The 27,500-nt window shown below is 39.0% G+C and overlaps 2 protein-coding genes across 6 annotated transcripts in view; both read left to right on the forward strand.

The window, feature by feature from the left end:
* The window catches only part of pik3ap1 (phosphoinositide-3-kinase adaptor protein 1), a 40,048-nt gene extending 17,436 nt beyond the window's left edge, over window positions 1–22,612 (forward strand). The window contains exons 3-17 of one of the 2 annotated variants that reach the window (XM_061961924.1): window positions 5,406–5,647; window positions 5,740–5,884; window positions 7,051–7,193; window positions 7,273–7,405; window positions 8,733–8,929; window positions 9,007–9,157; window positions 9,259–9,321; window positions 9,405–9,659; window positions 9,727–9,780; window positions 11,562–11,755; window positions 11,829–11,892; window positions 11,971–12,141; window positions 18,558–18,628; window positions 18,796–18,893; window positions 21,568–22,612. In XM_061961924.1, coding sequence (XP_061817908.1) covers window positions 5,406–5,647; window positions 5,740–5,884; window positions 7,051–7,193; window positions 7,273–7,405; window positions 8,733–8,929; window positions 9,007–9,157; window positions 9,259–9,321; window positions 9,405–9,659; window positions 9,727–9,780; window positions 11,562–11,755; window positions 11,829–11,892; window positions 11,971–12,141; window positions 18,558–18,628; window positions 18,796–18,893; window positions 21,568–21,685 — 2,099 coding nt within the window. In that variant the 3' untranslated portion in view covers window positions 21,686–22,612. The remainder of the gene's footprint in view (window positions 1–5,405; window positions 5,648–5,739; window positions 5,885–7,050; window positions 7,194–7,272; window positions 7,406–8,732; window positions 8,930–9,006; window positions 9,158–9,258; window positions 9,322–9,404; window positions 9,660–9,726; window positions 9,781–11,561; window positions 11,756–11,828; window positions 11,893–11,970; window positions 12,142–18,557; window positions 18,629–18,795; window positions 18,894–21,567) is intronic. The other variant, XM_061961933.1, reaches the window with a different exon arrangement.
* A 133-nt stretch (window positions 22,613–22,745) lies between these two features.
* Window positions 22,746–27,500, forward strand: part of LOC133607387 (sorbin and SH3 domain-containing protein 1) — a 129,393-nt gene continuing 124,638 nt past the window's right edge. For 3 of the 4 annotated variants that reach the window (XR_009815409.1, XM_061961945.1, XM_061961955.1), the window contains exon 1: window positions 22,746–22,874. The gene's annotated coding sequence lies outside the window, so the exon portion shown is untranslated. The remainder of the gene's footprint in view (window positions 22,875–27,500) is intronic. The other variant, XM_061961968.1, reaches the window with a different exon arrangement.

Genomic DNA, 27,500 nt, shown 5'->3' on the forward strand with positions numbered 1-27,500 from the left:
GAATTCTTCATCAAAACGAGAAATAAGAACAACCTATCTGTCGTCATCCCAGTGAGAGCAAACATTCTACAGTAAGTGATAATTGTATTATGTTCGTAGTTTGTATTTCTTGTTCAGCATTTAGCAATACTGCTACATGATGCTTTAGTGTTTCACTAAGCTGGATCTGCTTATCACACAGCTTCTCAAACGTGTGGCTCACCCTCCTTATATTCAGGATAAAAAACATAAGGTTCTGGGATAATCGTTTGTCCCAATGTAATTGTTGTTGGCTCTCAAATAGTCTGCATGATTTGCAGATTTGGAGTGTTATTGTTTGGCGAAGGGAACAGTGGTCCCCCTGGGGACAGCACAAATCACGTGACTGGCTTGCTTATATCGCTCAAAATGACTTGGGTATCTCTCTGAGATTTTTGGTCATATCTATTTACTCGCAAACTTTGTTTGTATTTTGGTGTTATAAATATATATATATATATATATATATATATATATATATATATATATATATATATATATATATATATATATATATATATATATATATGTATATATATGTATATATATATATATGTATATATGTATATATATATGTATATGTATATGTATATGTATGTATATGTATATATATATATGTATATATATATGTATATGTATGTATATATATGTTTATGTATGTATGTATATGTATACATATGTATACACATATATATATATATATATATATATATATGTATATATTTTTGCATATACCGTACATATATATATATACACATATATATATATATATATTTATATATATATATATATACATATATATATATATATATATATATATATATATATATATATATATATATATATATATATATATATATATATATATATATATATATATATATATATATATATATATATACACATATATATATATATATATTTATATATATATATATATATATATATATATATATATATAAATGTGTATATGTATAGATATATATATATATATATATATATATGTTTGTTTTTTTAAACTTAAATTATTGTTCTAATTACTGTCAATACAGGTTGCTCTTTAAGACAAAAACTTATTGATCTCATGTATTTGCTTTGATAAACAAATAGAATATTTGGAGTCTTTCTTATATTTGTATCTGAAACAGCACTATCTACCGGTAACTTCCATGAAAATGTATTTTGCATGATCACCTCTGTTTTGTCTAAAAGAGGCCCTACAGAATGATGAATTTCATCTCCTCTGACTTATAAAAGTTGTTACAATGTTGGATACTCGTGTTAAAAATGACAAAGCATCAAATCATGAAGTTCATGCATTTGGACGTGAGCTTACACACAGTTTTGGAGACCTCTGTTTGCGAGGTTTTGCAGTCTGGCTGCGCTGTAACGTCACAACGAGTTGGATGTTCTTATTTGGACCAAAAGTAAAGTTCTCAACCAGAGGCATAAGACAAAAAAAGGTAAAATAAATGTTTTTTTTTTCAATCCAATTGCGGACCAGCAGACCAGTCAGTAAGCCATGCCCTCAGCCTTTTTCGCTTTGCACACACACACACACACACACACACACACACACACACACACACACACACACACACACACACACGCAAAAACGAGAAGCGGCACAATGCCCAAAAGCCTCATAAGTTTTTGTGCAAATGTTTTTATTTTTACTCCAGTAAATGTTGAAAAAATTGATAATCGTCATACAGAAAATACAGTTATAACACAGTATAATGGACAAATATTAATATTTATTTTTATTGTTTTGTTCTCCGTGTTTGACTGCCTACTTTGATCGCACGTCCACGTTATGGTTTTAATTTGCAATGAAGTAGAGCTGCACTGCATCATACACAGAGCTGCATTTTATATTTTGCCACTTTCATGTTTTGAAAAACGGAAACCAAAATACCCTTCAGTAGGATTCAGTGCAGATCTACGACACTACAAACTTTGCCAACAACGTTAAACGTTCAAAGCAATTATCTTTCACAAAACGTGTTATCAGAATCAGAATCAGCTTTATTGTCATTACGCAGGGTAACGAGATTGAGGCCATTCCATACAGTGCGATGTGTGCATGCAAGAAAACAATGTGTAAATATATAAAAATACAGAAGTGCAAAGAAAGGTGTGGAAGAGAACAGTGTACACTCTACTCTCTGTACAATGTACACTCTATACACTCTGTGCAAAATGTACACCCTATACACTCTGCACAAATGTGACCCTATACACTCTGTACAAATGTAGACTCTATACAGTGGGTGAAATGAATATATACATGAATATCTACATGAAAAAAACAGGGTGGTTGGTGGAATGAGTTATTGCACCGAAGAGAAGGCAGTTATGAGGGACAATGGGGCAGTCCGTTCAGGGTGGTTATGGCCCTGGGGAAGAAGTTGTTCTTTAGCCTGTTTGTCTTGGTTTTAATGCAATTGTAGCGCTTCCCAGAGGGCAGCAGGTGGAACAGGTCAGAGCCAGGGTGGGTGCTGTCCTTGATGATGGCACTGGCTCTGTTGAGGCAGCGGGAGGTGTAGATGTCCATCAGAGAGGGGAGAGGGCGGCCGATGATCTTCTGAGCCGTCTTGACCACTCTTTGCAGCCTCTCCCTGTCTGCTGCAGTGCAGCTGTCGTACCATACTGTAATACTGTAGGTCAGCAGGCTCTCGATGGACGAGCGGTAGAAGGTCAGCAGCAGGTCAGGCTTCAGGTTGTACTTCCCGAGGACTCTCAGGAAGTGTAGCCGCTGCTGAGCCTTCTTGATGATTGATGTGGTGTTGAGTTGACTGTCCGGGAAAAGTCGTTAGAGATGTGAACTCCAAGGTACCTGAAGGTGTGGACCCTCTCCACACGCTCGCCGTTGATGTAGAGGGGGGCAGGGTCGGTGCTGCTCCTCCTGAAGTCGACGATGATCTCTCTGGTCTTGCTGGTATTGAGAGCGAGGTTGTTCTCCGGAGACCAGGCCGTCAGCTTCAGGACCTCCTCCCTGTAGGCAGCCTTGTCACCCCTGGAGATGAGCCCGACCACTGTTATGATGATGGAACTATTGTATCTTACAAACGTATTAGGTTTTGCTGTTAAATCTTGTATGAAATGCATTTTGGTTTGGAGCTCTGCTAAAAGCAGGGATAAATTAAACAGATAGAAGTGTTGCGGCTGGCTCAGGGTTGCAACGACAAAAGGGGGTCGAAACTGAAGTTAAAAATGCACAAAATAATAATTATTATAACAAATGTGAGGACAACATTAACAAAAACGACAAAACTAACATAAATTAACAAAACAAACACGTGCAAAAAACGCTCCTCCAGCTGATAAGTCCCAATTTATCTGAGATAGGCTTCAGTACCACCCGCGACCCCGAAAGGGACAAGCAGTAGAAAATGGATAGATGGATGGAGATGCAGGTGTGGGACCTGCAAACCCACAAAGGAGCGAGAGAGAGAGAAAAGAGGTGGCTAAGCAGGCCTCCACTCTAAACCCAATTCCCAAAAGACTCCGACAAGGCCTGGCCGTAAAAAGATATAGCTCACCTTGTTTCTGGTTAAGATGCTCTAATAATAAATAATACACTGCATGGGTGATTATGTGTCAGCAAACAAGTTATTTAAACGTGACTGATGCAGTGAGTAACATCTAATTTGTCAAATAACGATGTGACAATATGACATTGCATGATGTTGTGGAAACGATGACACAGCAAATGAATGCTGTCCAAGCTACAGTAAAGGTGGTCTCAAGAATTGTTAGTGTGACTTTTTTGGGCCAGAAAGTTTTGTTCTTGGTGTAAATGTGCTTTTTTGATTTACAAAACCCAAAACCAGTGAAGTTGGCACGTTGTGTAAATCGTAAATTAAAAAAAAAAAGAATTCAATGATTTGCAAATCCTTTTCAACTTATATTCAATTAAATAGACTGTAAAGACAATATACTTAACGTTCGAACTGGAAAACTTTGTTATTTTTTGCAAATATTAGCTCATTTGGAGCATGCAATATGTTACAAAAAAGCTGGCACAAGTGGCAAAAAAGACTGAGAAAGTTGAGGAATGCTCATCAAAAACTTATTTGGAACATCCCACAGCTGAACAGGCTAATCATGAACAGGTTGGTGCCATGATTGGGAATAAAAGCAGCTTCCATGAAATGCTCAGTCATTAACAAACAAGGATGGGGCGAGGGTCACCACTTTGTGAACAAATGCGTGAGCAAATTGTCAAACAGTTTAAGAACATAATTTCTCAGCCAGCTATTGCAAGGAATTTAGGGATTTCACCATCTACGGTCCATAATATCATCAAAAGGTTCCGAGAATCTCGAGAAATCACTGCACGTAAGCGGCAAAGCCAAAAACCAACATTGAATGACCGTGACATTCAATCCCTTAGGCGGTACTGCTTCAAAAACCGACATCAGTGTGTAAAGGATATCACCACATGGGCTCAGGAACACTTCAGAAAACCACTGTCAGTAACTACAGTTTGTCGCTATGTCTGTAAGTGCAAGTTAAAACTCTGCTATGCAAAGCGAAAGCCATTTATCAACAACACCCAGAAACACAGCCGGCTTTGCTGGGCCCAAGCTCATCTAAGATGGACTAATGCAAAGTGGAAAAGTGTTCTGCAGTCTGACGAGTCCACATTTTAAATTGTTTTTGGAAACTGTGGACATCGTGTCCTCTGTCCGGACCAAAGAGGAAAAGAACCATCCGGACTGTTAGAGGCGCCAAGTTCAAAAGCCAGCATCTGTGATGGTATGGGGATATATTACTGTGAAGGCGCCATTAATGCTGAAAGGTACATACAGGTTTTGGAGCAACATATGTTGCATCCAAGCAGCGTCTTTTTCATGGACAACCCTGCTTATTTCAGCAAGACAATACCAAGCCACGTGTTACAACAGCATGGCGTCGTAGTAAAAGAGTTCGGGTACTAGACTGGCCTGCTTGTAGTCCAGACCTGTCTCCCATTGAAAATGTGTGGCGCATTATGAAGCGTAAAATACGACATTGGAGACCCCGGACTGTTGAACAACTTAAGCTGTACATCAAGCAAGAATGGAAAATAATTCCACTTGAAAAGCTTAAAAAATTGGTCTCCTCAGTTCCCAAATGTTTACTGAGTGTTGTTAAAAGAAAAGACCATGTAACACAGTGGTAAAAATGCACCTGTGCCAACTTTTTTGCAATGTGTTGCTGCCATTAAATTCTAAGTTAATGATTATTTGCAGTTCGAACATTAAGTATCGTGTCTTTGCAATCTATTCAATTGAATATAAGTTGAAACGGATTTGCAAATCATTGTATTCTGTTTTTATTTACGATTTACACAGTGTGCCAACTTCACTGGTTTTGGGTTTTGTATTATTTCTTTAAAGGTAGGCTGCAGGATGAATATGTGAAGAAATGTGCAGCCTCAGAACAGCTCCATATTACACCTACAACCGCAAATGAAGATACCCCCACAGAAAATACACAGGAAGTGATGTCAACAGACGTTCAGGAAGCCAACTTGAAGGGTGACGAACACGTGACGGCGGGTGTTTCAGCAACGGAGGAAATGAGTCCACACTCACACATCACCTGCCTCACTGTCCAACCGACCCAAGTCTTGTGTGGGGTAAGTTTGTGGTCATTACAACATGAGACTTAAGGAAATAGAAGAGGTCGCTCTGTAAATCTCATACTGATACTGGTCTGTTCTATTCTAAGGTGGCGGAGAGCATTTTTATCATCTTGACTCACAAAGTGGATGATCTAACAGCACCAGAAGTCGAGTTCAGCGCTGCAAATAAACCAACAAAAAGAGTTCCAGGCATTGTTGTGAATGAGTACACAATACGTGTGAACGCACCTGGTACGTATCTATTTTAGTGTAGTGTTGTCATTGGACAGCTTTTTTTTATGACAGTAATCAGGATTTCACACAATAAAATCATAAACAAATAACATAACCAGTTCTGGGAAGTATTTCAGAAAGCAGGTTAAGTGAAAACTCTGAATTTGTAAACCGTGAGATGAGGGAATCATCATCATTACATCCTTATGTAAGACTGCTAAAGAAAACATCTATAATGAAGCAATTAAAACAAATCCTTGATTTATTTTTTAAAATATTTTTTAGATTTGTTTGAATAAAAAAATAAAGAAAGAAAAACATACATTTAGTTATTTTTATTTTTGTAAACATAAGTAAAGTCGGTGCTATATCCTACTGAGAACCGTGGCGTAATCGATACTAATGCAAAAATGTCCACTGTGGAGACCGTTGATTCTCATGAGAATATTACTGTACTTCATTTGTTACTAACGTCAAGTAAACTGTTAAGAATAAAATATATAATTTGCAAAAAAGAAATAAGTACAATATTTTTTAACCTTGGTATGGAATATTAGATTTTTTTTGGTATTTCATTATTGTTAATATATGAGCTGTATTACTTACAAGAAGTAAAATGTCTTCCCAACATGAGTTGAAATGGCAAATTGTTTTTCTTATTTTAAGGTACATATTTTAGATTTGACTACATACTATTTATAAATAAAATGATTTTATATTTCATATTAATAATTATTCCACCTTAGCGCAGGGCCTGAAATGTAATTAAATGTTAGATGGATAAACTACTGCATTAAAACCTATGCATAGACTCACTTCAGTCCAATATTATTTTACTGTATGACTTTTCATTCAAAAAAAGTGTTCATACTTAGCATAAAACATCAATGCTTTCACTTCCAGTTACATTTTCTGTCCTTAGTTGCTATGGTGAATCATATAATCAGCGCTCCATTGATCATGGCTTTTTATTTTGGTCTTAACTCAGTGACAACTTACTCAGGATTGATTGAACTAACTAAGATCAGCTGTTCTGGAACCCAACACTCAGAGTTTCCCATCTTTGGGTAAACCAACTCAGGCTTTAGGTTCACAGTCAGAGTCTGTTGAACCTCCTGCTGATGTACTATTAGGTAAGTTTTGGTTTCTATCGACTAAAGTTCTTGATTGGTTTTCCCTTCTAGAAATGCCTGCAGGGGTGGTATCACTCACTATGTGCGCTAACCGATCACGCATAAACTTAAACTCCATCACGTTCTATACCAGTATGGGACAAGTCAGTCGGTGTCTGGAAAACGCTGCTGATCCCATGAATTTTCTCTGTCAGGTGAGTCTTAATTAGAGTCTCAGCGATGTTACTGTTTGCTTTAACAATAATCCTCTTTTTGTTTTGTTTTTGCTTTCAGGCTTTCAACATGACATCTAATTCCACAGAGTATTTGGACAACATTCTAACTGATTCATTCAAATCCAAGATGCCTGCACCTGGTCTTCAGATGTTTGGAATTGAACAGATAGAGGAGTGCAATATGGCAACATGTGAGTGCAGTCAATTCTTGCTAGTTCGGTCAGTTCCTCCTGAATAAAGGAAGAGCTACAGCATTAAAATAGGGTGACAAACATCTTTACGTTTGGAAAGTGCGTGCAAACTGGCTTAGTTGTGTAAAAATGGCCATAGTGGCAAGAAAAAGGCGTGGTGCAATGGCAAACAATGAAGGGAGGGAATCTTCTGTGTGTGTGTTAACATATTTACTGACAGACTAAAAATAGCACAGACATATCTTCTATTTCTAGCTTTTTTGTCTAGGTTTTCCATTTTTGAGCTGCTGGTTGACTTAAGGGCTGATTTGCAGCCAGAATACACTAAAACAAATCAATATACCTCCTATGCAATAACTTCTTGCAACGTACATTTTCTTGTGTTTGGATCATTCCATCACAGTTAGTACCGGCCACCTTTGGCGTGCTAAAGAGTCGGTTCTTGCATATAGGCTCGAAAAGATGGCTATACAACTATATTCACCTGTGCAAAGTTGGCCCCACACTTTGTCCAAATCTCCACAAATTTGTCCCAATTGTTGATGCTACAATTGTGCTGGTTTGCGCTTTTGGTTTAACTTTTGTAGTTTTGAAGTTATTAAATCGTAATTTATTAACTAATTATGAGTCATTATCACCCCCCCCCCCCCCCCCCCCCAACCATTCTTTGCTGCATACATATTTGGTCTACCGTATTTTTCGGAGTATATGTCGCACCGGAGTATAAGTCGCACCTGCCGAAAATGCATAATAAAGAAGGAAAAAAACATATATAAGTCGCACTGGAGCCCGGCCAAACTACGAAAAAAAACTGCGACTTATAGTCCGAAAAATACGGTAATTCCAACTACTATAGGACACGTTTGGGGAAATTTTGACATGGTTGGATGGGCGGTTATGAATAATAACACATTAATACCATTAAAACCAGACAACATTAATAACTTAAAAATCGTAAGAACACAAACAAAACACTTTGCAGCAAAAACGTAGCACAAACAACTGGGACAAGTTTTGGGGAGATTCGGACAAGGTGGGGGGGCCAACTTCACACAGGTCGTGAACCTGCGTATGCCAGCCAACCACTAGGCTTAATAGGCTTTCTTAGATGCCACCCAATAATCACAAGGCAGGTGCGGCAAACACCAACATGCCACACTAAAAATTACCTTAACGTAGGAAGAAAAAAGTTTGCTTAAGAAATATGACTCTTTTTCAACCTTGACTACCACTTTATCCTGAGCAGAGCTTAGGTCTTTGTTTAAAGATGCATTGCAAATGTTGGCTATCTACTACAAATTACTCAAATTAACCCGGTTCTCTTTAGATAAGCGTGATGAGGAACTTCCCACGCTGCTCCACTTTGCTGCAAAGTACGGCTTGAAGAAGCTGACCAGCTTCCTCCTTCACATTCCCGGAGCGCTGCAGGCCTACAGTGTGATGAATAAGAATGGAGATTACCCAAACACGCTGGCAGAAAAGAGTGGCTTCTCAGATCTCAGACAGTTTATTGATGAGTTTGTCGTAAGTGCAACTATTACGAGTGTTTTTTTATGGATATGTTCCTGTGACCCTGTCTTGTCTCCTTACAAATGGAGCAGACGACAGACATGCTCAAGTCTCAGACTGAAGATGAAGAAGACAATAGCACCGAGGACTATGAAGATATGTCTACTACAAAGGACTCAGATTGTCCTAATGACATGTATGTGTCAATGTTGGGCATAAACCCTGAGTGTGCAGATGATCTATGTAAGTCTTGTGTTGTTTTTATGAATACATTTTGTCCATATCAATACAATTGTGCATCTTGAGAGATAGTTGCAAAACTGGTATTGCTGATGTTCCCAAAGATGAAGTAATGAGTGCAGTAGGAGAAAACTCAGAGGAAGCAATGCTGAGAACATTTTTTCAAGGTAAACAACCTTAAAAATGGCATTCTTTAATAGCGGTGTTGTAAAGAAAATGTGTACCGTATCTTTTTTTTAAAATCTTTCAGCAAAACCTCAAAACCGAGTATTCCAGGAAGAAGGAGAGAAACGTCAACGTGAGCAAATGGAAAACAACAAACAGAATGAAGTGGATGAAAGTGACATAGAGTTAGACACATACAACATCTCTACTGAAGAAATCTATGATACTGTAGATGAAAATAGTTGCTACAATGCAGCAGTCCTGTGGCGTCCACCAGCCCCGGTACCCAGACCTGAAATTGAACCTCAGCCTGAAAAGTCTGTAACATATATTTCAAGAGGTACAAATACTTTCACTTTCACTTTTTGAAATACCATGATTACACCACTAACATGTATTTTTGACAGTTTTTTCAGACAAAGTTACATCCCAAAGCCAAGTCTTGGAACTGTATCAGGAAGGTAAATCGATTCAGTACAGTGGAACCTCTAAGGTAGAAAGAACATAAGGGGCCTGATCTACTAAAGGTTTGCATGTATTATTTAAAACACGTGCAAACTTGATCTACTAAAATGGTGCGCAGAGGATGGCCTCTCTTAAGCGAGCAAAATAGGGAGCCCTATCCATTTAGAGTGTATGTCTTCAGGAATCGCTATAAACAGACATTAGGTTGGTAAGTTATTTTCAGCACATGTGTGGAACAAAAACAAAGTTACACCAGTGGTGCACACGCTTATACGCACCTATGCATTAAAATAAACGCTATATGCAACATTATAAGCTGGGGCGATATGGCCTAAAAAATAAATCTAATTTTTTTTTTTTTTTTTTACAATTGTTTCCGATTTGTTTCAAATGACAAATGTCAAAGATAATTCAAAACGCGTTTTTATTTGATTTGATCAAAAAATAGTAGTATGAAATGACACTGCATTTTACTCTTAGCAAAATTCTAATTTGAATGATGTTGTAATTTTTGACCAGATATAAATTGTGCTTATTATGGAATTATTTTCAAAGAACTAAATTAAGAACTTCCTCTGGAAAGCAATACTTCTCTCTTGAATAAAATACAAAAATGTTGCATTGCACATTGCATGCAAATAAATATCAATCCCAACATTTAGATTAATAACTTAAAACTTCTGTCTTGAATAAATACTTATATAAGTAAAATGTCCCGTGACCCAAAAAGGGACAAGCGGTAGAAAATGGATGGATGGATAAGTAAAATGTAGTATTGTTCATTATATGCACATGAATAATCGAGTAAAACATTCAGAGGACTATAGTTTAGTAAGTGGATAAACACAGGCTTTTTCATACACACATCTTGGCGGTGCAACTTGTCCAGTGTGTACACTGCCTTCCACCACAGTAAGTACTTTTTAGACGGCGTTTGTTTGTTGTTACGGTCTTGTTCGCCTCGTAAACAATTGCATTTCCCGCACTCAACTGGAGCCTTCATTTTCAGATGCAGGAATGTTTTATGCTACTGCCTTTTTAACACAAACTTTGCAGCATGCAGTCATTTGTTCCAAGGCTGTTGCCGCAAAACCGAACTACTGACAACACTTTTCTTTTCTTTGGAATAAACGTCTCGCTCTTGTTAGCGTCAGCATCAGCCATGTTTTGCTAGGTGTGTGAATCTCTGCTAAGGAAATAAGGGGGAGGGTGGAGGCTACGGCAGACCCATTGGGTTGAGTTTTATCTTGTCCTGATGTGGGATCTGAGCCTAGGATGTCGTTGTGGCTTGTGCAGCCCTTTGAGACACTCGTGATTAAGGGCTATATAAATAAACTTTGATTGATTGATTGATTGATTGATTGATTGATTGATTGATTGATTAAAGTTCCCTGAGGGCAAAAAGTATGAGCAAGAGGAGAGAAACATTTTTATTTTTATTTTTTATTTTTTTATTGTCTAATATATCAATAAAATCGTCTAATTTATCAATAAAATCGATATATAACCAAATAATAACATTGCTGTATGTATACTTTTGACCCAGCAGATCTGGTCACATTTTCAGTAGACCCATAATACAGTTATAAAAGAACCAAACTTCATGAATGTTTTTTGTGACCAACAAGAATGTGCTCCAATCACTCTATCACAAAAAAATAAAAGTTGTAGAAATGATTGGAAACTCAAGACAGCCATGACATTATGTCCTTTACAAGTGTATGTAAACTTTTGACCACGACTGTAGTATATAACATATGTATTTACGTACCTGCAGCTCAGCCTGCATTAGACACCCTCACAACGGTGTATGATGCATTTGCTGGGATGAAGACACCTGGACAGAGGCAGCTCATAACATTGCAGGAGAGGGTCAAGGTGGGCGAGATCACCGTGGATGAAGCTGTCTCAGCTTTCAAAGCTTGGAAGTTGGACAATGAGAGCAGGGCCAGCTCCATACGTTACCAGCAGGTGAAGATATGAATTTGTTTTCCACGTGCAGTGCTTAAATATGCAATTACAAGTTTGATGTGTTTTTCCCCAGGATAACTTGAGAAGATTAAGACAGAGCATCAACAGACGTCACAATGAGAGAGGAAAGGATCTTGGTAAATATATGCTGTGTCTTTATGTGGAGTAGAAGGACAAAATACTACAGATTGAACATTTGATGTCTGTCCTATCAGACTATGAGATCAGTGCTCCACTGCAGAGAAACTCCTTTTGGGGATCCACTGTGACATATGAGTGTGCTGTTTATGATGGAGCTTCCAGAATGGGGCCTCCATCCTCCTCCAACTCAGCTCAGTTCATCCAAAGAGGCAGCTGGAAGACGGGAAGCACCTCCAGCACATCTAGTGAGTCTGACTGTTTTGCGGGCGGTATAGCTCAGTTGGTAGAGTGGCCGTGCCAGCAACTTGAGGGTTCCAGGTTCGATTCCCGCTTCTGCCATCCTAGTCACTGTCGTTGTGTCCTTGGGCAAGACACTTTACCCAACTGCTCCCAGTGCCACCCACACTGGTTTAAATGTAACTTAGATATTGGGTTTCACTATGTAAAGCGCTCTGAGTCAGTAGAGCAGGGGTCCCCAAACTACGGCCCGCGGGCCGGATCCAGTCCCCAGCATCCAAAATCTGGCCCACGGGAAGTCCCAAGTTAAAAAATATTGTTTTAATTTTTTTTTATTTCTTTAATTTTTTTTTTTTTTTTTTGTCTTTCCTTTCTAATCCATTTTCTACCGCTTGTTACTCTCGGTGTCTCCTAGCCGCTGAGGCAAATCATATTGTCTAAAAATGAATTTTCCTATCGATAATGTGACAATGTTAAATGTTGATGAACGTCAATGTTAATTGATGTTAAATGACAAAACGGATTATAAAGACAATGTATATATGTATATATACATTATATCAGTGACGTGCGGTGAGGTTCATGACTGGTGAGGCACTGACTTCATCACAGTCAGATTTACAAACATATGAACCCTAAAGAGTATCTTATTCACCATTTGATTGGCAGCAGTTAACGGGTTATGTTTAAAAGCTCATACCAGCATTCTTCCCTGCTTGGCACTCAGCATCAAGGGTTGGAATTGGGGGTTAAATCACCAATAATTATTCCCGGGCGCGGCGCCGCTGCTGCCCACTGCTCCCCTCACATCCCAGGGGATGAGCAAGAGGATGTGTCAAATGCAGAGGACAAATTTCACCACACCTAGTGTGTGTGTGACAATCATTGGTACTTTAACTTAACTTTAACTTTACACATACAAACTGTAGCACACGAAAAAGCACATTTAATAAAAAAAACGTTATTATGGTCTTACCTTTACTTATAAGTGCGGGAACAGTGGTGTTCGTGTTGGAGGAGTTGTGAATGAATGAAATATGAAATCTGTGCTGCAGTCTGCAGGTGTACCTAATGTTGTGTCCCTGCAGTCGTTCACGGCTCCTCCGGCGCGAGCAATGTTGTTTTTGCACTTTTTGGCTTCTTGTTAAGTGACTTTTTTTGGGTGGATTCGGTCTTGCACGTGGAGGGTTTGGGTTTGGGCTTTGGTTGGTGTGGCGCTCCCGTCGGGGGGTTCAGTCTGCGTTGGAGGTGCAATAACCGGCACCAGGAGGCGGGGTTACGCAAGCCTCAGCCAGTGCGTCTTTGCAGCAGTTTTATGATTGCTCAGCACAAGAAATACGTTACACACATACAGTTGTTGACAAAATACACTGTACATTATATACCTCAGCTAACTAAACTATGGAAATGTATAATATAATTCATATAGCAATACGGTCTCACTGCACAGCAGGCCAGCAGTTAGTCGAATCCACAATCCATGGTGAGGCACAATTGAGTGACGTGCCTCAACTGGCTGCTGATCACCGCACGATCTCTTCTCAGTATTTGAACGGCAAATGTGAAAATTCAGCGATTTTGAATAAAAATAATCTAAAACTGGTGAAGTTAAACGGAAAATAACTTTATAGTATAATCACTGGATACATATAACAATTTAATAAAAAAAAATTATTTTTAAATTTTTTTCTTTCCATGATGGCAAGGTGAGGCCCCGCCTCACCTGCTTCTAGTGACCGCACGTCACTGCATTATATATATATATATATATATATATATATATATATATATATATATATATATATATATATACATATATATATATATATATATATATATATATATATATATATATATATACAGCCTGGCCCCTGGCCAAATTTTTTTAACCCAATGCGGCCCCCGAGTCAAAAAGTTTGGGGACCCCTGCACTAGAGAAAAGCGCTATATAAATATAATTCACTCACTTTTTTTTTTATATCTTATCAAGCTGCATTGGAGGGGCATAATGTTAAAAAGTATGTCTGTGTGTGTCTATTCAGTGCAGTTCTCCACCCATGCAAACTACAATACAAAGAGAATAATAATACTACAATAATTTGATACATCATTGTCATTGGCGATTGCTCTAAGACTGTAAGGGAAGCTCAGCTTCCCCTAAAATATATTTTAAAAAGTGGGTGACTAAATGTGCGCTAGAATGCCTTAACTTTTGTTCAGAATCACCTACTTTTGCGACAGCTGGAGCGACTTTCTTCTCATTCATCGTGGTAACGTCAAAGTGTTGAAGCCGAGCGTCCATTGACTTTAATGGAGGAGCATAGAGTGGGTCGTTTCACTACAGCCAAACTAGACAATCATGGGATAAATGCTCGGCTTTGTCTTGCTCAAGGACACTCAGCGTTTCTGGAAGTTTATGATAAGTGGGCTCGACCTCGGCTGGCCTGAGTATCTGCAGGATGACTGGATGATTTGTCTGAGGCTGAATCCTTTTTTGACTGACAGCCAAATAAGCGAATCAGCGATCTTGAAATATAAAACACTGCCAGAGCATTTTTCAAGTTTCATTGACAACATAAAGGTGTAGGGAAATGAGTGTGTCCATGGGCACAGCCGTGCTATGCAAAATCCCTATTAAAACAAGGCATGTTTTAATAGGGATGTGGAGAATTTTACAATCCTGTAAGTGACGTTTTCTTTGTAAAATCTAGCACCTAAAATATTTTATCTGCTATTTGAGACTGTATTCGTGTTCAGAGAATAGCTGAAAAAAAACTTCTCCCACTTGAAAGACCAGCAGCTGCAACAGATCATTGTCGGGGAAGAGGTGGTGCATATTTGTATGATGTGATCAGTGAGTGTATGATTGACAAATAGAGGTAAGATGTGTCGCAGGGCTACACAGTTAATTGAGTTTTAATCACCATCACGATTTTAACTAAACCCTGATTGAATGAGGGGGATCGTCAGCCATATCAACATTTGAAGAACTGTTTCCGGTGCATATCAAATCAAGCCCATCATTGACAATCCTTATACAAGACAAGAACACATATGTTTTATTTGTTTAATGAATTCTAACTCATAAATCAGGGTGTCCAACCTGTGAGTTACATGCGGCCCACCGGAATCTTTAGTTCGCCCTGCGAAACATCATGAGCTTAGCATGGCCCGCGGGGTTTTTCATAGTTCCTTTAAATATCTAACAGTCTGAGTGTTGCATATTTTCCATCATCTTGTGGACAGTGTGAGTATATCGGTGGCAGAGGGGTTAGTGCATCTGCCTCACAATACGAAGGTCCTGCGTAGTCTTGGGTTCAATCCCGGGCTCGGGATCTTTCTGTGTGGAGTTTGCATGTTCTCCCCGTGACTGCGTGGGTTCCCTCCGGGTACTTTGGCTTCCTCCCACCTCCAAAGACATGCACCTGGGGATAAGTTGATTGGCAACACTAAAATTGGCCCTAGTGTGTGAATGTGAGTGTGAAAGTTGTCTGTCTATCTGTGTTGGCCCTGCGATGAGGTGGCGACTTGTCCAGGGTGTACCCCGCCTTCCGCCCGATTGTAGCTGAGATAGGCTCCAGCGCCCCCCGCGACCCCAAAAGGGAATAAGCGGTAGAAAATGGATGGATGGATGGACCATTAACTGTGCAATGAAGTGGCAACAGTACGGCATAGCAAAATTCCCCCCCACAAAAGTGCAGTTCCCCTTTAAGGACCGCACTGTGGTATTAGATGGCGACAGTGTGGACACCTGCACAACATGCTGTTTTGCATATCTCCTTGAAGTCGAACGAGCAGGACTAACAGCTAACCATCGTGCTAGAGTCTCGAAACACTTTTTCGTGGAGTGCTAACATTTCTTGCCGTTGTTCAGGCGGGACGTGCCACCCATTTAAATATATGGATAATGTTTACTTAGCCTGTTAGAAAATGTCATTACAAATTACATGATGACATCACCCCCCAAACACCAACATTATGTTTTTCCAACATAAAGAATAATCATGATAATAACTCCTATAATATATGATATTTCATATTTATTTATATTTTTGTGAATGTTATGTTACTTGTATTTTACTGTACTTCAAATTAACTGAACTGTGACTTTAATACTTAATACTTGATGTTGTGATGGTGCATCTGGAATGATGCAGACACACATTACATCTCTTCCCTGAGTGCACTAACAGCATTCTAAAGGTAGGTTTTGTTGTCTATATTCCGATTTTATATTGCAGAAAGTGTGTTACATATTATATATGTGTACTGCTTGGTCAACAACATTGCAAAACACCACAGGTTGGAGAGCATGATAACATAAAGGTGTAGGGAAATGAGTGTGTCCATGGGCACATCCGATCTATCCAAAATCCCTATTAAAACAAGGCAATCTGCACCACTTTTTGCACTCGTTATGAATTTTATATGCAGTCTTAGTACAAACCCCGTTTCCATATGAGTTGGGAAATTGTGTTAGATGTAAACATAAACGGAATACAATGATTTGCAAATCCTTTTCAACCCATATTCAATTGAATGCACTACAAAGACAAGATATTTGATGTTCAAACTCATAAACTTTTTTTTTTTTTTTTTTGCAAATAATAATTAACTTAGAATTTCATGGCTGCAACACGTGCCAAAGTAGTTGGAAAAGGGCATATTCACCACTGTGTTACGTCACCTTTTCTTTTAACAACACTCAATAAACGATTGGGAACTGAGGAAACTAATAGTTGAAGCTTTGAAAGTGGAATTCTTTCCCATTCTTGTTTTATGTAGAGCTTCAGTCATTCAACAGTCCGGGGTCTCCGTTGTCGTATTTTACGCTTCATAATGCGGCACACATTTTCGATGGGAGACAGGTCTGGACTGCAGGCGAGCCAGGAAAGTACCCGCACTCTTTTTTTTACGAAGCCACGCTGTTGTAACACGTGCTGAATGTGGCTTGGCATTGTCTTGCTGAAATAAGCAGGGGCGTCCATGAAAAACACAGCGCTTAGATGGCAGCATATGTTGTTCCAAAACCTGTATGTACCTTTCAGCATTAATGGTGCCTTCACAGATGTGTAAGTTACCCATGCCTTGGGCACTAATGCACGCCCATACCATCACAGATGCTGGCTTTTGAACTTTGCGTCGATAACAGTCTGGATGGTTCGCTTCCCCTTTGGTCCGGATGACACGATGTCAAATATTTCCAAAAACAATTTGAAATGTGGACTCGTCAGACCACAGAACACTTTTCCACTTTGCATGAGTCCATCTTAGATGATCTCGGGCCCAGAGAAGCCGGCGGCGTTTCTGGATGTTGTTGATAAATGGCTTTCGCTTTGCATAGTAGAGCTTTAACTTGCACTTACAGATGTAGCGACCAACTGTATTTAGTGACAGTGGTTTTCTGAAGTGTTCCTGAGCCCATGTGGTGATATCCTTTAGAGATTGATGTCGGTTTTTGATACAGTGCCGTCTGAGGGATCGAAAGTCACGGTCATCCAATGTTGGTTTCCGGCCATGCCGCTTACGTGGAGTGATTTCTCCAGATTCTCTGAACCTTTTGATGATATTATGGACCGTAGATGTTGAAATCCCTAAATTTCTTGCAATTGCATTTTGAGAAACATTTTTAAACTGTTTGACTATTTGCTCACGCAGTTGTGGACAAAGGGGTGTACCTCGCCCCATCCTTTCTTGTGAAAGACTGAGCATTTTTTGGGAAGCTGTTTTTATACCCAATCACGGCACCCACCTGTTCCCAATTAGCCTGCACACCTTTGGGATGTTCCAAATAGTTTGATGAGCATTCCTCAACTTTATCAGTATTTATTGCCACCTTTCCCAACTTCTTTGTCACGTGTTGCTGGCATCAAATTCTAAAGTTAATGATTATTTGCAAAAAAAAATTTTTTATCAGTTTGAACATCCAATATGTTGTCTTTGTAGCATATTCAACTGAATATGGGTTGAAAATGATTTGCAAATCATTGTATTCCGTTTATATTTACATCTAACACAATTTCCCAACTCATATGGAAATGGGGTTTGTAAAGACAAGACGCTCACTAATAGTACAAGCAATTTTATAGTTTGCACATTCTATTTAGTACGTGTTAATAAGATCTTAGTAGCTCAGGCCCATTATCTTCATTAAAAAAAATGTGTTTGAACTTTTACATCAATATGATAGATATTTCATGCTTAGCCCCAATATGCTTCTCATTCTGCTGATAGGCACATTGCACAACCATGTCTTTTTTGTAACATTCAGCTATTTCTCTCCATATTTGGTGAAGTGTTCTTGTTCAAAGACTTGACCATCGACACGAGCCACAATTAAACTTCAGATGATCTGTTTTGTGTTCAAGTAAACATTGTATCATATGCATGTTCGAAATAAACTGAAACTGAACTGAACTTTTAGGTACTGAGAGCAACCGACTTAGCACACACAGCAACTTAAGCTACAGCAGTGGGATGGAGCCTGATTTGGAGGTGAGAAAAATCCTGGTCTGTTAACATCATCTCTTTCATGCGATGTACTAATATTTTACAGTAAGATGTTATAGTTGTTGACTATCTCTAACTTAAATGGACCATATGTATATTGAAATGATTTAGCTTTGAGAAATTACAGAATGAAGTATGTTGTTTTGTCCAAGGACTCTTTAGAAAACCTCCCGACTCCATCTCGACCTCCACGGATTTCCGATACTGCTCCACTAACGCCACCCATAATTCCTCCACGCAATCCACAAAGGTCAGTCTGTGTATGAGTAACGCAAGTACAGGAAAAATAATTTTATATTAAACAAAACAATATGTCATTGGCAACTAGAAATCTATCAGAATTCAGGAGCAGAATGTAGTCACTGACTTGTGTTATGGTTCACTGGGAGTGGGTTTTGTGCCGGTGTGAATGGTTCTAAGATGAATAGATGTCCACAATATTTAAATATTTGTTTACGCTTGTTAACCTCACGAGAACATACTGTATCCAATAAACATGCTATTTAATTGATGCGATTCCTCCTCCTGCGGTTCATTAATCCAAACCGCACATTATAACAGAATGACTCGAAATAATCCACAAATTCAGGAATGTTTCAGCAATATGGCAGTGTAAAAGAAGTGAAGGCCAAAACCTGAATGCTGTTTGAGCAAATGCTGGTGGGGACATTGAAGGAAGGGGAAATCGCGCCCAATCTGGCATGTGTCAAAAACGTGAAATCATGTTTCGATACTTTTGTTGCACGAGACGTCACGTTCGGTTGCAGACTCAGCACAGGCTCGAGCACTCGAATAAGACATGCCGAATCCAAGTAATCAGTCCTCCTGACGTATGCTTTATTGCTTATCATTTGCTAAATTTATTCATAGACCAACTGCAGGAGTAATTCTGTGATAATAATATGATGAGGCAACAGTTACAATCAGCAGTCTCAGGCCACCTCAGATGTGGCTCACAATGAAAAGAAGTTAGACACCCTGACTCTTGACTAATCGCAAGTCAAGACCCCAACATACTTCAATATATTTTATATCTCCAATATTTTTCAGTTTGGGGATATCAATGGAAAAGTTTGACATATACGTATAAGACCCCCTCCCCCTCTGTCCGCCGCCGCAACGCGACCTAGTATGCATGCGCGATAACATGCGCGCGTCATAGTCACCTCTGACCTGGAAGTGTATCCATGCTGTGTTTCAATGTAGACTATTGCCACATTTCTTTTAACAGTAAACCTTGCTTGCCTTACCATCAGCAGCTTTTAGACTATCATAGTGAATCACACCTGAGCCATCATACATGAATCACATCTTTAATGGACGTGTGAAAGTAAACAATGTGATAAAGAAGATTTTACAACAACCATCAACAGCACACTGTGCTTGTAGGCTGAAATTGGTGGTCGTACTTGACGGCCACAACCACTTCATGGCTTCACAATGGTTATGGAGTACAAAACTAGACGTTGAGTAATCGCTTGACATACATCGCGGACAATAACTGATAGTCTACTGGACTCACTGGTGACGGTGGCAGAGACGAGGACTGTGGAAAAACTAGTGAGCATCCTGGATGATGCCAGTCACCCTCTGCATACCGTTATCAGTAGCCAGAGGAGCCTGTTCAGTGCTAGGCTGCTTCATCCCAAGTGCAGGACTAATAGACTAAAAAACTCCTTTATCCCACACACCATTAGACTGTACAACTCCTCTCTGGGGGGAAGGGGGAGTACTAGGATGACAGGGGATGCAAAACAATAACAGTGCAATACTTTTTCATAACTTGGTCACTACTGCCTAGTTTCTCTTGTTATATTCTTATTTTACTGTTATATTTTTATTCTCATTGTTGCTTTGTATATTTATTCTATTGTAATATTTTTCTATTTTGTTTCCATTTATACCCACATTGTTTACTTTTTACTTTTTAAATTCGATCTCAATTTTGTACACTGCTGCTGGAATTTTAATTTTCGTGAGGGAACTCTCCTGAAGGAATCAATAAAGTACTATCTATCTATCTATCTATCTATCTATCTATCTATCTATCTATCTATCTATCTATCTATCTATCTATCTATCTATCTATCTATCTATCTATCTATCTAGTCTGCTTTGCCAGTCCAAATGTATTCATTATTTTAGTAGTTTTCCCTTGTCCACGGGAGCCCGCATTGTCGCTGTCTCTCCTTCGACAACTGGACAAAGTTTTTCACTAAGTAGAATCACAGCTGACTTGGACATTCGAAAGTTCTCTTGCCATTCCTCTGACACAACACACTCAATGACAAACATATCCCACCCGGCTGCTGTTCTTCTAGGACTTATCCAAAACCGTCGCTCAACATTGCTATGTTGCCGTCTGAGATGTGTTGTATCCTAAATAGCTGCAATTTCACGTTTCCTTCTCTTAAGGTATTGATGTGTGATTTCTAAAAGTGCCTGTACATGTACAAGAAGGAGAAACACGCCTCCATCTTTCTAGTGGTTGCCGCCGAGTTACCGAACGGGTTGTTATGATGCTGGCTGTGGCGCGTTCTTTCTGACGTCACTTCCTGGGTGGGGGGCTGTCTTTCTGGCATCACTTCCTCTCCGAACTCAGTTTGTAAACGATCAATGAGTCCATACAGAGCTAAGAGTCGGAAATTCAAGAAATACACGCCGCACTTACCCATGTAAAAAATTATCCAAGGAGGGGAACCTTAATCGATGGTTTAGTGTGACTGACACTATGCTTAGGCTAAATAATTATTTGTTTAAGGGGTTTCCCGGCTTAGTGTAGACATAGCTTTGGAAACCCAAGCAAGCACAGAGAGAATATGCTTACACACACACACGCACGCACGCACACACACACACACTATACACATATATTGTCAGCAAGCAGGTATTCATTTAATAACAAGCATTGTTGTGTCTTATAGGGTTTCAGATAACAAGTTGCATGAGCGCTACATCTCTTACCCAACTCGAGCACCTCCTCAAAGACCTCCTCAAAGACACACAAACTCTGCTCCTCCTGTCCCACGTCGACAGCGGTGATGTGCATCAAGGCCTGTGTCCAATCTGAGTTTTCTTCGTGTGTGTTGCAGTGATGCATACATTGGAATGATGGACAAACATAAACACACAAAATATGTAATAAAAAGCATAGAATATAATCCCTTTACTGTCCTTGTCAGGGCTAAATGGCATCCATCAGTGCAGTACAAATGAAAAACAATACCTAAAATGAATAATAACCATATATGTGTCTACTTTACAGCACAAACACACACGCACTTACAATCAAAGATATTGCGTTCATTTTTCATTTAACGAGTCAGTATGCAGGAACAGAAACAATTGAGATAGTCATTTTAATTGATTCTAAATAATGAACCAAAAATAATTAAAATACAATGTGAGATGTGTGACACAATATGATTGCTGTTGTTTTGTCATTTTATCACATGTGGACTCATATTATATCTCTCCAGATTAGATTTCATCAAACTCACACGTACATAAAAGTAAAACATGTTAAATGAGGGTATTTTGTCTCCTCCAACTTTTTTAACATTGTGCAAAATTAACTTTGATCGGGTGATGGCGCTCCAGAGTCACTTTGTGTACCTTTCTCATTTGAATCTCCCACAAAGTGTCAACATCAATGCGTCATGTTGACATGTCGTATTTAACCATTCAACCCCAGTTGTCAATCATGTAAACAACCCAGAACTTTTATTTTCTACTGTTTATATGCGAACCAGAGTTGGCGGAAGTGTAACCACTTTGGACTTGCGGTAGGAAATTTCAAATTAAAACTACTATTTGCAAACACAATGCAGAACACGTACCTAGAGTTTGTATTTCAGCACATACACGTACATACATTTGTTAAATATGCTGTATTTTATTATTGTAGACACGGGTTACATTATATTTTCACTGATTTTTTTTCACAAATAAATATATACAAGCTCTTAATATGAAGGCCAGTTGTCTTTGCTGACAAGTCGACAGTAGTCTTTGTTGAGTGCTCGCGTGTGTGTGCGTGCGCGTGTGCGTGTGCGTGTGTGTGTGTGTGTGTGTGTGTGTGTGTGTGCGTGCGTGCGTGTGTGTGCGTGTGCGTGTGTGTGTGTGCGTGTGTGTGTGTGTGCTGACAGGACGCTGGTAGACAGAAGCCATCAGGTCCCAGTGAGAAGACCACACGAGCATCACAACACTGGATTATTACCAGCAAACACCGGTAAGCACGTGTCTCAGTATTGCTAATATTATTGCTGACTGTTTTGTTACCTCTTTTTTTTTTAAATATTATAATAATTCCCTTTCACCTCATCAGTGTCACCGCTGACTTTGTTGTACTAAATTGTCGCCAATGTAGCAATTACCATGCATCCAATAAATGTCAACTCAGCAGATTTCCTCCAAGCAAAGCCAGCAGGGTTTTATTTAGCGTCCCAGGGCAGGTTGCTGCTGTCGGGGCTTTTACTGCAGTAAAGACAAATGTGCACACAGTGGAGCAGAAGTGCCGCATGCCCAGCACAGATGAATCCTTGACTTGATTGCTATAAGTAGAAGATAAAGGATATTGCAGATATGCCTGCACCTTAATTGTCTTTTAAATCAGGAGTCCCCCAATTTTTTTTTGCTCCATGGACATGTATGTGGCAGATAAACACAGCACAAATAAGTGCATGGAAAATACAACTCACCATAATCCTTATTTAGTGGGAGCCCTGGCCATTTTCCTCTTGCAAAGAAGCTCCAAAGAATTGTGATTTTTTTTTTTTTTTTTGGGACATTTTCGCTAGCTTGAGGGCATATTTTTTGGATAACGTTGATTATACATACATGTTCTTTAAAACCGACTTTGAAACAAAGTTGCATTTGTAAATTAAAGTACCACTGATAGTGACACACACGAGGTGTGGTGAAATGACCCTCTGCATTTGACCCATCCTCTTGTTCCACCCCCTGGGAGGTGAGGGGAGCAGTGAGCAGCAGCGGTGGCCGCACTCGGGAATCGTTTTGGTGATTTAACCCCCAATTCTAATGCTGAGTGCCAAGCAGGGAGGTAATGGGACCCGTTTTTATTGTCTTTGGGATGACTCGGCCGAGGTTTGAACTCACGACCTACCGATCTCAGGGCGGACACTCTAACCACAATGTTGTTTCAACGTTGCATTTGTGTTGTAGAATTTTGGTTGGGAAATGACCAAAATTCAATGGTCAAATCAACATCAGAACCCGACATTAAATAAACGTTGTCAAAAAGCATGTTGTTTCAACATTATGTTTGAGTTGCTCAATGTCAGGACTAGGGTTGTACATTATACCGGTATTAGTATAGTACCGCGATACTAATGAATCATATTCGGTACTATACCGCCTATACCCCCCCCCCCCCCCCCCCCCTCTCGGCGTTATCACGTCGTGTCATTGCTGGTTTACAAGCAGACGAGCATGCTCAGCGGCACACAATCACGGAGTACTTACAAGCAGACACAGTGTGTAGACAGAAAAGGGAGAACGGACGCATTTTGGCTTAAAAACTAACGATAAAGGTGAAGATATAACACTGAAATGCCCTCAGAAAGAGGTGCTTTAAGACATGGCTAGCTAGCTAGCGGCTAACGTCCATTTGCAGTCGGCAGTGTTTTAGCTACTTCTAAATCACTAATCCTCGTCTCCATGGCGACAAATAAAGTAAGTTTCTTCCAAGTATCATCCCTGCAGGACGAGGAATAGCTAAACATGCTTCACTACACACCGTAGCTCACCGGCGTGACAATGTAAACAAACGCCATTGGTGGATCGACACCTAACATCCACTGTAATGATACCAAGTACAGTAGCGTATCTCGTCGATATTACTATGATTACGTCGATATTTTTTGGTATCACAACATCTTCTTTCGTTTTTTTTAAACTTATAATATGTTTACAAACTCAGGGTACATGAGGACTTTGAATATGACCAATGTATGATCCTGTAACTACTTGGTATTGGAGTGACACCTAAATTTGTGGTATCGTCCAAAACTAATGTAAAGCATCCAAACGACAGAAGAATAAGTGATTATTACATTTTAACAGAAGTGTAGATAGAACATGTTAAAAGATAAAGTAAGCATATATTAACAGTAAATGAACAAGTAGATTAATAATTAATTTTCTACCACTTGTCCTTAATAATTTTGACAAAATAATAGAATGATAAATGACACAATATGTTACTGCATACGTCAGCAGACTAAATTAGGAGCCTTTGTTTGTGTACTTATTATTAAAAGACAAGTTGTCTTGTATGTTCATTAATTTATTTAAGGACACATTTGCAATAAGAAACATATGTTTAATGTACCGTAAGATTTTTTGTTGAAATAAAGCCAATAATGACATTTTTGTGGTCCCCTTTATTTAGAAAAGTATCGAAAAGTATTGAAATAATTTTGGTACCGGTACCAAAATATTGGTATCGGGACAACACCAGTCAGGATATAATAAAAGTTCTCAACGTTGTTTTAAAGTCTTTTGACTGCTGGGTAACGATGTGATGCATTATACTGTACGTGGTACGTCATCGTCTGGGACAAGATCATACTGTATATAAAGATATAATAAAACTAGATATACGTGCCATTGGTTCTATCCCATCCATCCATCCATTTTCTACCGCTTATTCCCTTTTGGGGTCGCGGGGGGCGCTGGAGCCTATCTCAGCTACAATCGGGCGGAAGGCGGGGTACACCCTGGACAAGTCGCCACCTCATCGCAGGGCCAACACAGATAGACAGACAACATTCACACTCACATCCACACACTAGGGCCAATTTCAGTGTTGCCAATCAACTTATCCCCAGGTGCATGTCTTTGGAGGTGGGAGGAAGCCGGAGTACCCGGAGGGAACCCACGCAGTCACGGGGAGAACATGCAAACTCCACACAGAAAGATCCCGAGCCCGGGATTGAACCCAAGATTACTCAGGACCTTCGTATTGTGAGGCAGATGCACTAACCCCTCTGCCACCGTGAAGCCCCCATTGGTTCTAATAGGGTTATATTCCAGAAGACACAAGACATTGAAACAACATTAACAACTTGTTGAATTATGTCCTGATGTTGAGTAACTCAAACATAACGTTGAAACATGTTTTTTTTTTTTTAATGTTGGGTTCTGACCTTGATTTGATCTTTTGAATTTTGGTTATTTCCCAACCGATATCATACAACTTTGAAACAACATAATTTTTGACGACGCTTTATTCAATGTCAAGTTGTGACGTTGATTTGACCAACGTTAGACATTGACGTTGTCTCATTTTGCAAATACTAATATTTTGCAATGTTGTTTCGAAGTCAGTTTTAGAGTACATATACAGTATGTACGGTATGATCAATGCTGTATCAATGTATTGTGCCTGTTGGGATTGCTTTCTGTAGATTTTTTATTTCTTTTTCTATTCTAAAAGTTTTGTATTCTTATTTTGTGCAATATTTTATAGGTATAGATACACTTATGCATGCTTTATTGGTGCATTTTTTCATGTGTAAAACACCTACTCAGTGGCCTAGTGGTTAGAGTGTCCGTCCTGAGATCGGTAGGTTGGGAGTTCAAATCCCGGCCGAGTCATACCAAAGACTATAAAAATGGGACCCATTACCTCCCTGCTTGGCACTCAGCATCAAGGGTTGGAATTGGGGGTTAAATCACCAAAATGATTCCCGGGCGCAGCCACCGCTGCTGCCCACTGCTCCCCTCACCTCCCAGGGGGTGATCAAGGGTGATGGGTTAAATGCAGAGAATAATCTCGCCACACCTAGTGTGTGTGTGACAATCATTGGTACTTTAACTTTAACTTTAACTTTTAACATATGTTAATGCTAAAACTTGTGCAATAAAGCTATGTGCAATAATAGCAGAACTTTAACTTACAAGGCCAAGGGAGATGTGTATTTTCCTGCTGCAGCACAGTTATTATATACAACAATTTAACACACTTGCAATTCAAGGTTCAAGGTTCAAGGATTCTTTAATTGTACCCAGAGGTAAAATAGTTGTGTACACAGCAGTAATTCTGCATCCAGGCAGAATGGAGCAAAATTACACAAAACCTATAAAACATAAACATTTAAAAACCACAAACAATCATCAGTATACAAGTACACTGTGAAACAGTAAAATATATCACATAATTAAACAATAAAATAATTGTGACGTTAGCACTATAGCAGTTCTCCATCTGCCTTATGCACTTTAACTATTATGGTGACTAGGGATGTCCGATAATGGCTTTTTGCCGATAGCCGATATTCCGGTATTGTCCAACTCGTTAATTACCGATACCGATATCAACCGATATATGCAGTCGTGGAATTAACACATTATTATGCCTAATTTGGACAACCAGGTATTGTGAAGATAAGGTACTTTTTAAAAAAATTAATAAAATAAGATAAATCAATTAAAAACATTTTCTTGAACAAAAAATAAAGTATAACAATATAAAAACAGTTACATAGAAACTAGTAATTAATGAAAATGAGTAAAATTAACTGTTAAAGGTTAGTACTATTAGTGGACCAGCAGCACGCACAATCATGTGTGCTTACGGACTGTATCTCTTGCAGACTGTATTGATATATATTGATATATAATGTAGCAACCAGAATATTAATAACAGAAAGAAACAACCCTTTTGTGTGAATGAGTGTCAATGGGGGAGGGATGTTTTTTGGGTTGGTGCACTAATTGTAAGTGTATCTTGTGTTTTTTATGTTGATTTAATAAAAATAATAAAAAATAAAAAACCGATACCGATAATAAAAAAAATGATACCGATAATTTCCGATATTACATTTTAACGCAT

The sequence above is a fragment of the Nerophis lumbriciformis genome, linkage group LG02 (genome assembly GCF_033978685.3).
Source record: "Nerophis lumbriciformis linkage group LG02, RoL_Nlum_v2.1, whole genome shotgun sequence".
Taxonomy (NCBI): domain Eukaryota; kingdom Metazoa; phylum Chordata; class Actinopteri; order Syngnathiformes; family Syngnathidae; genus Nerophis; species Nerophis lumbriciformis.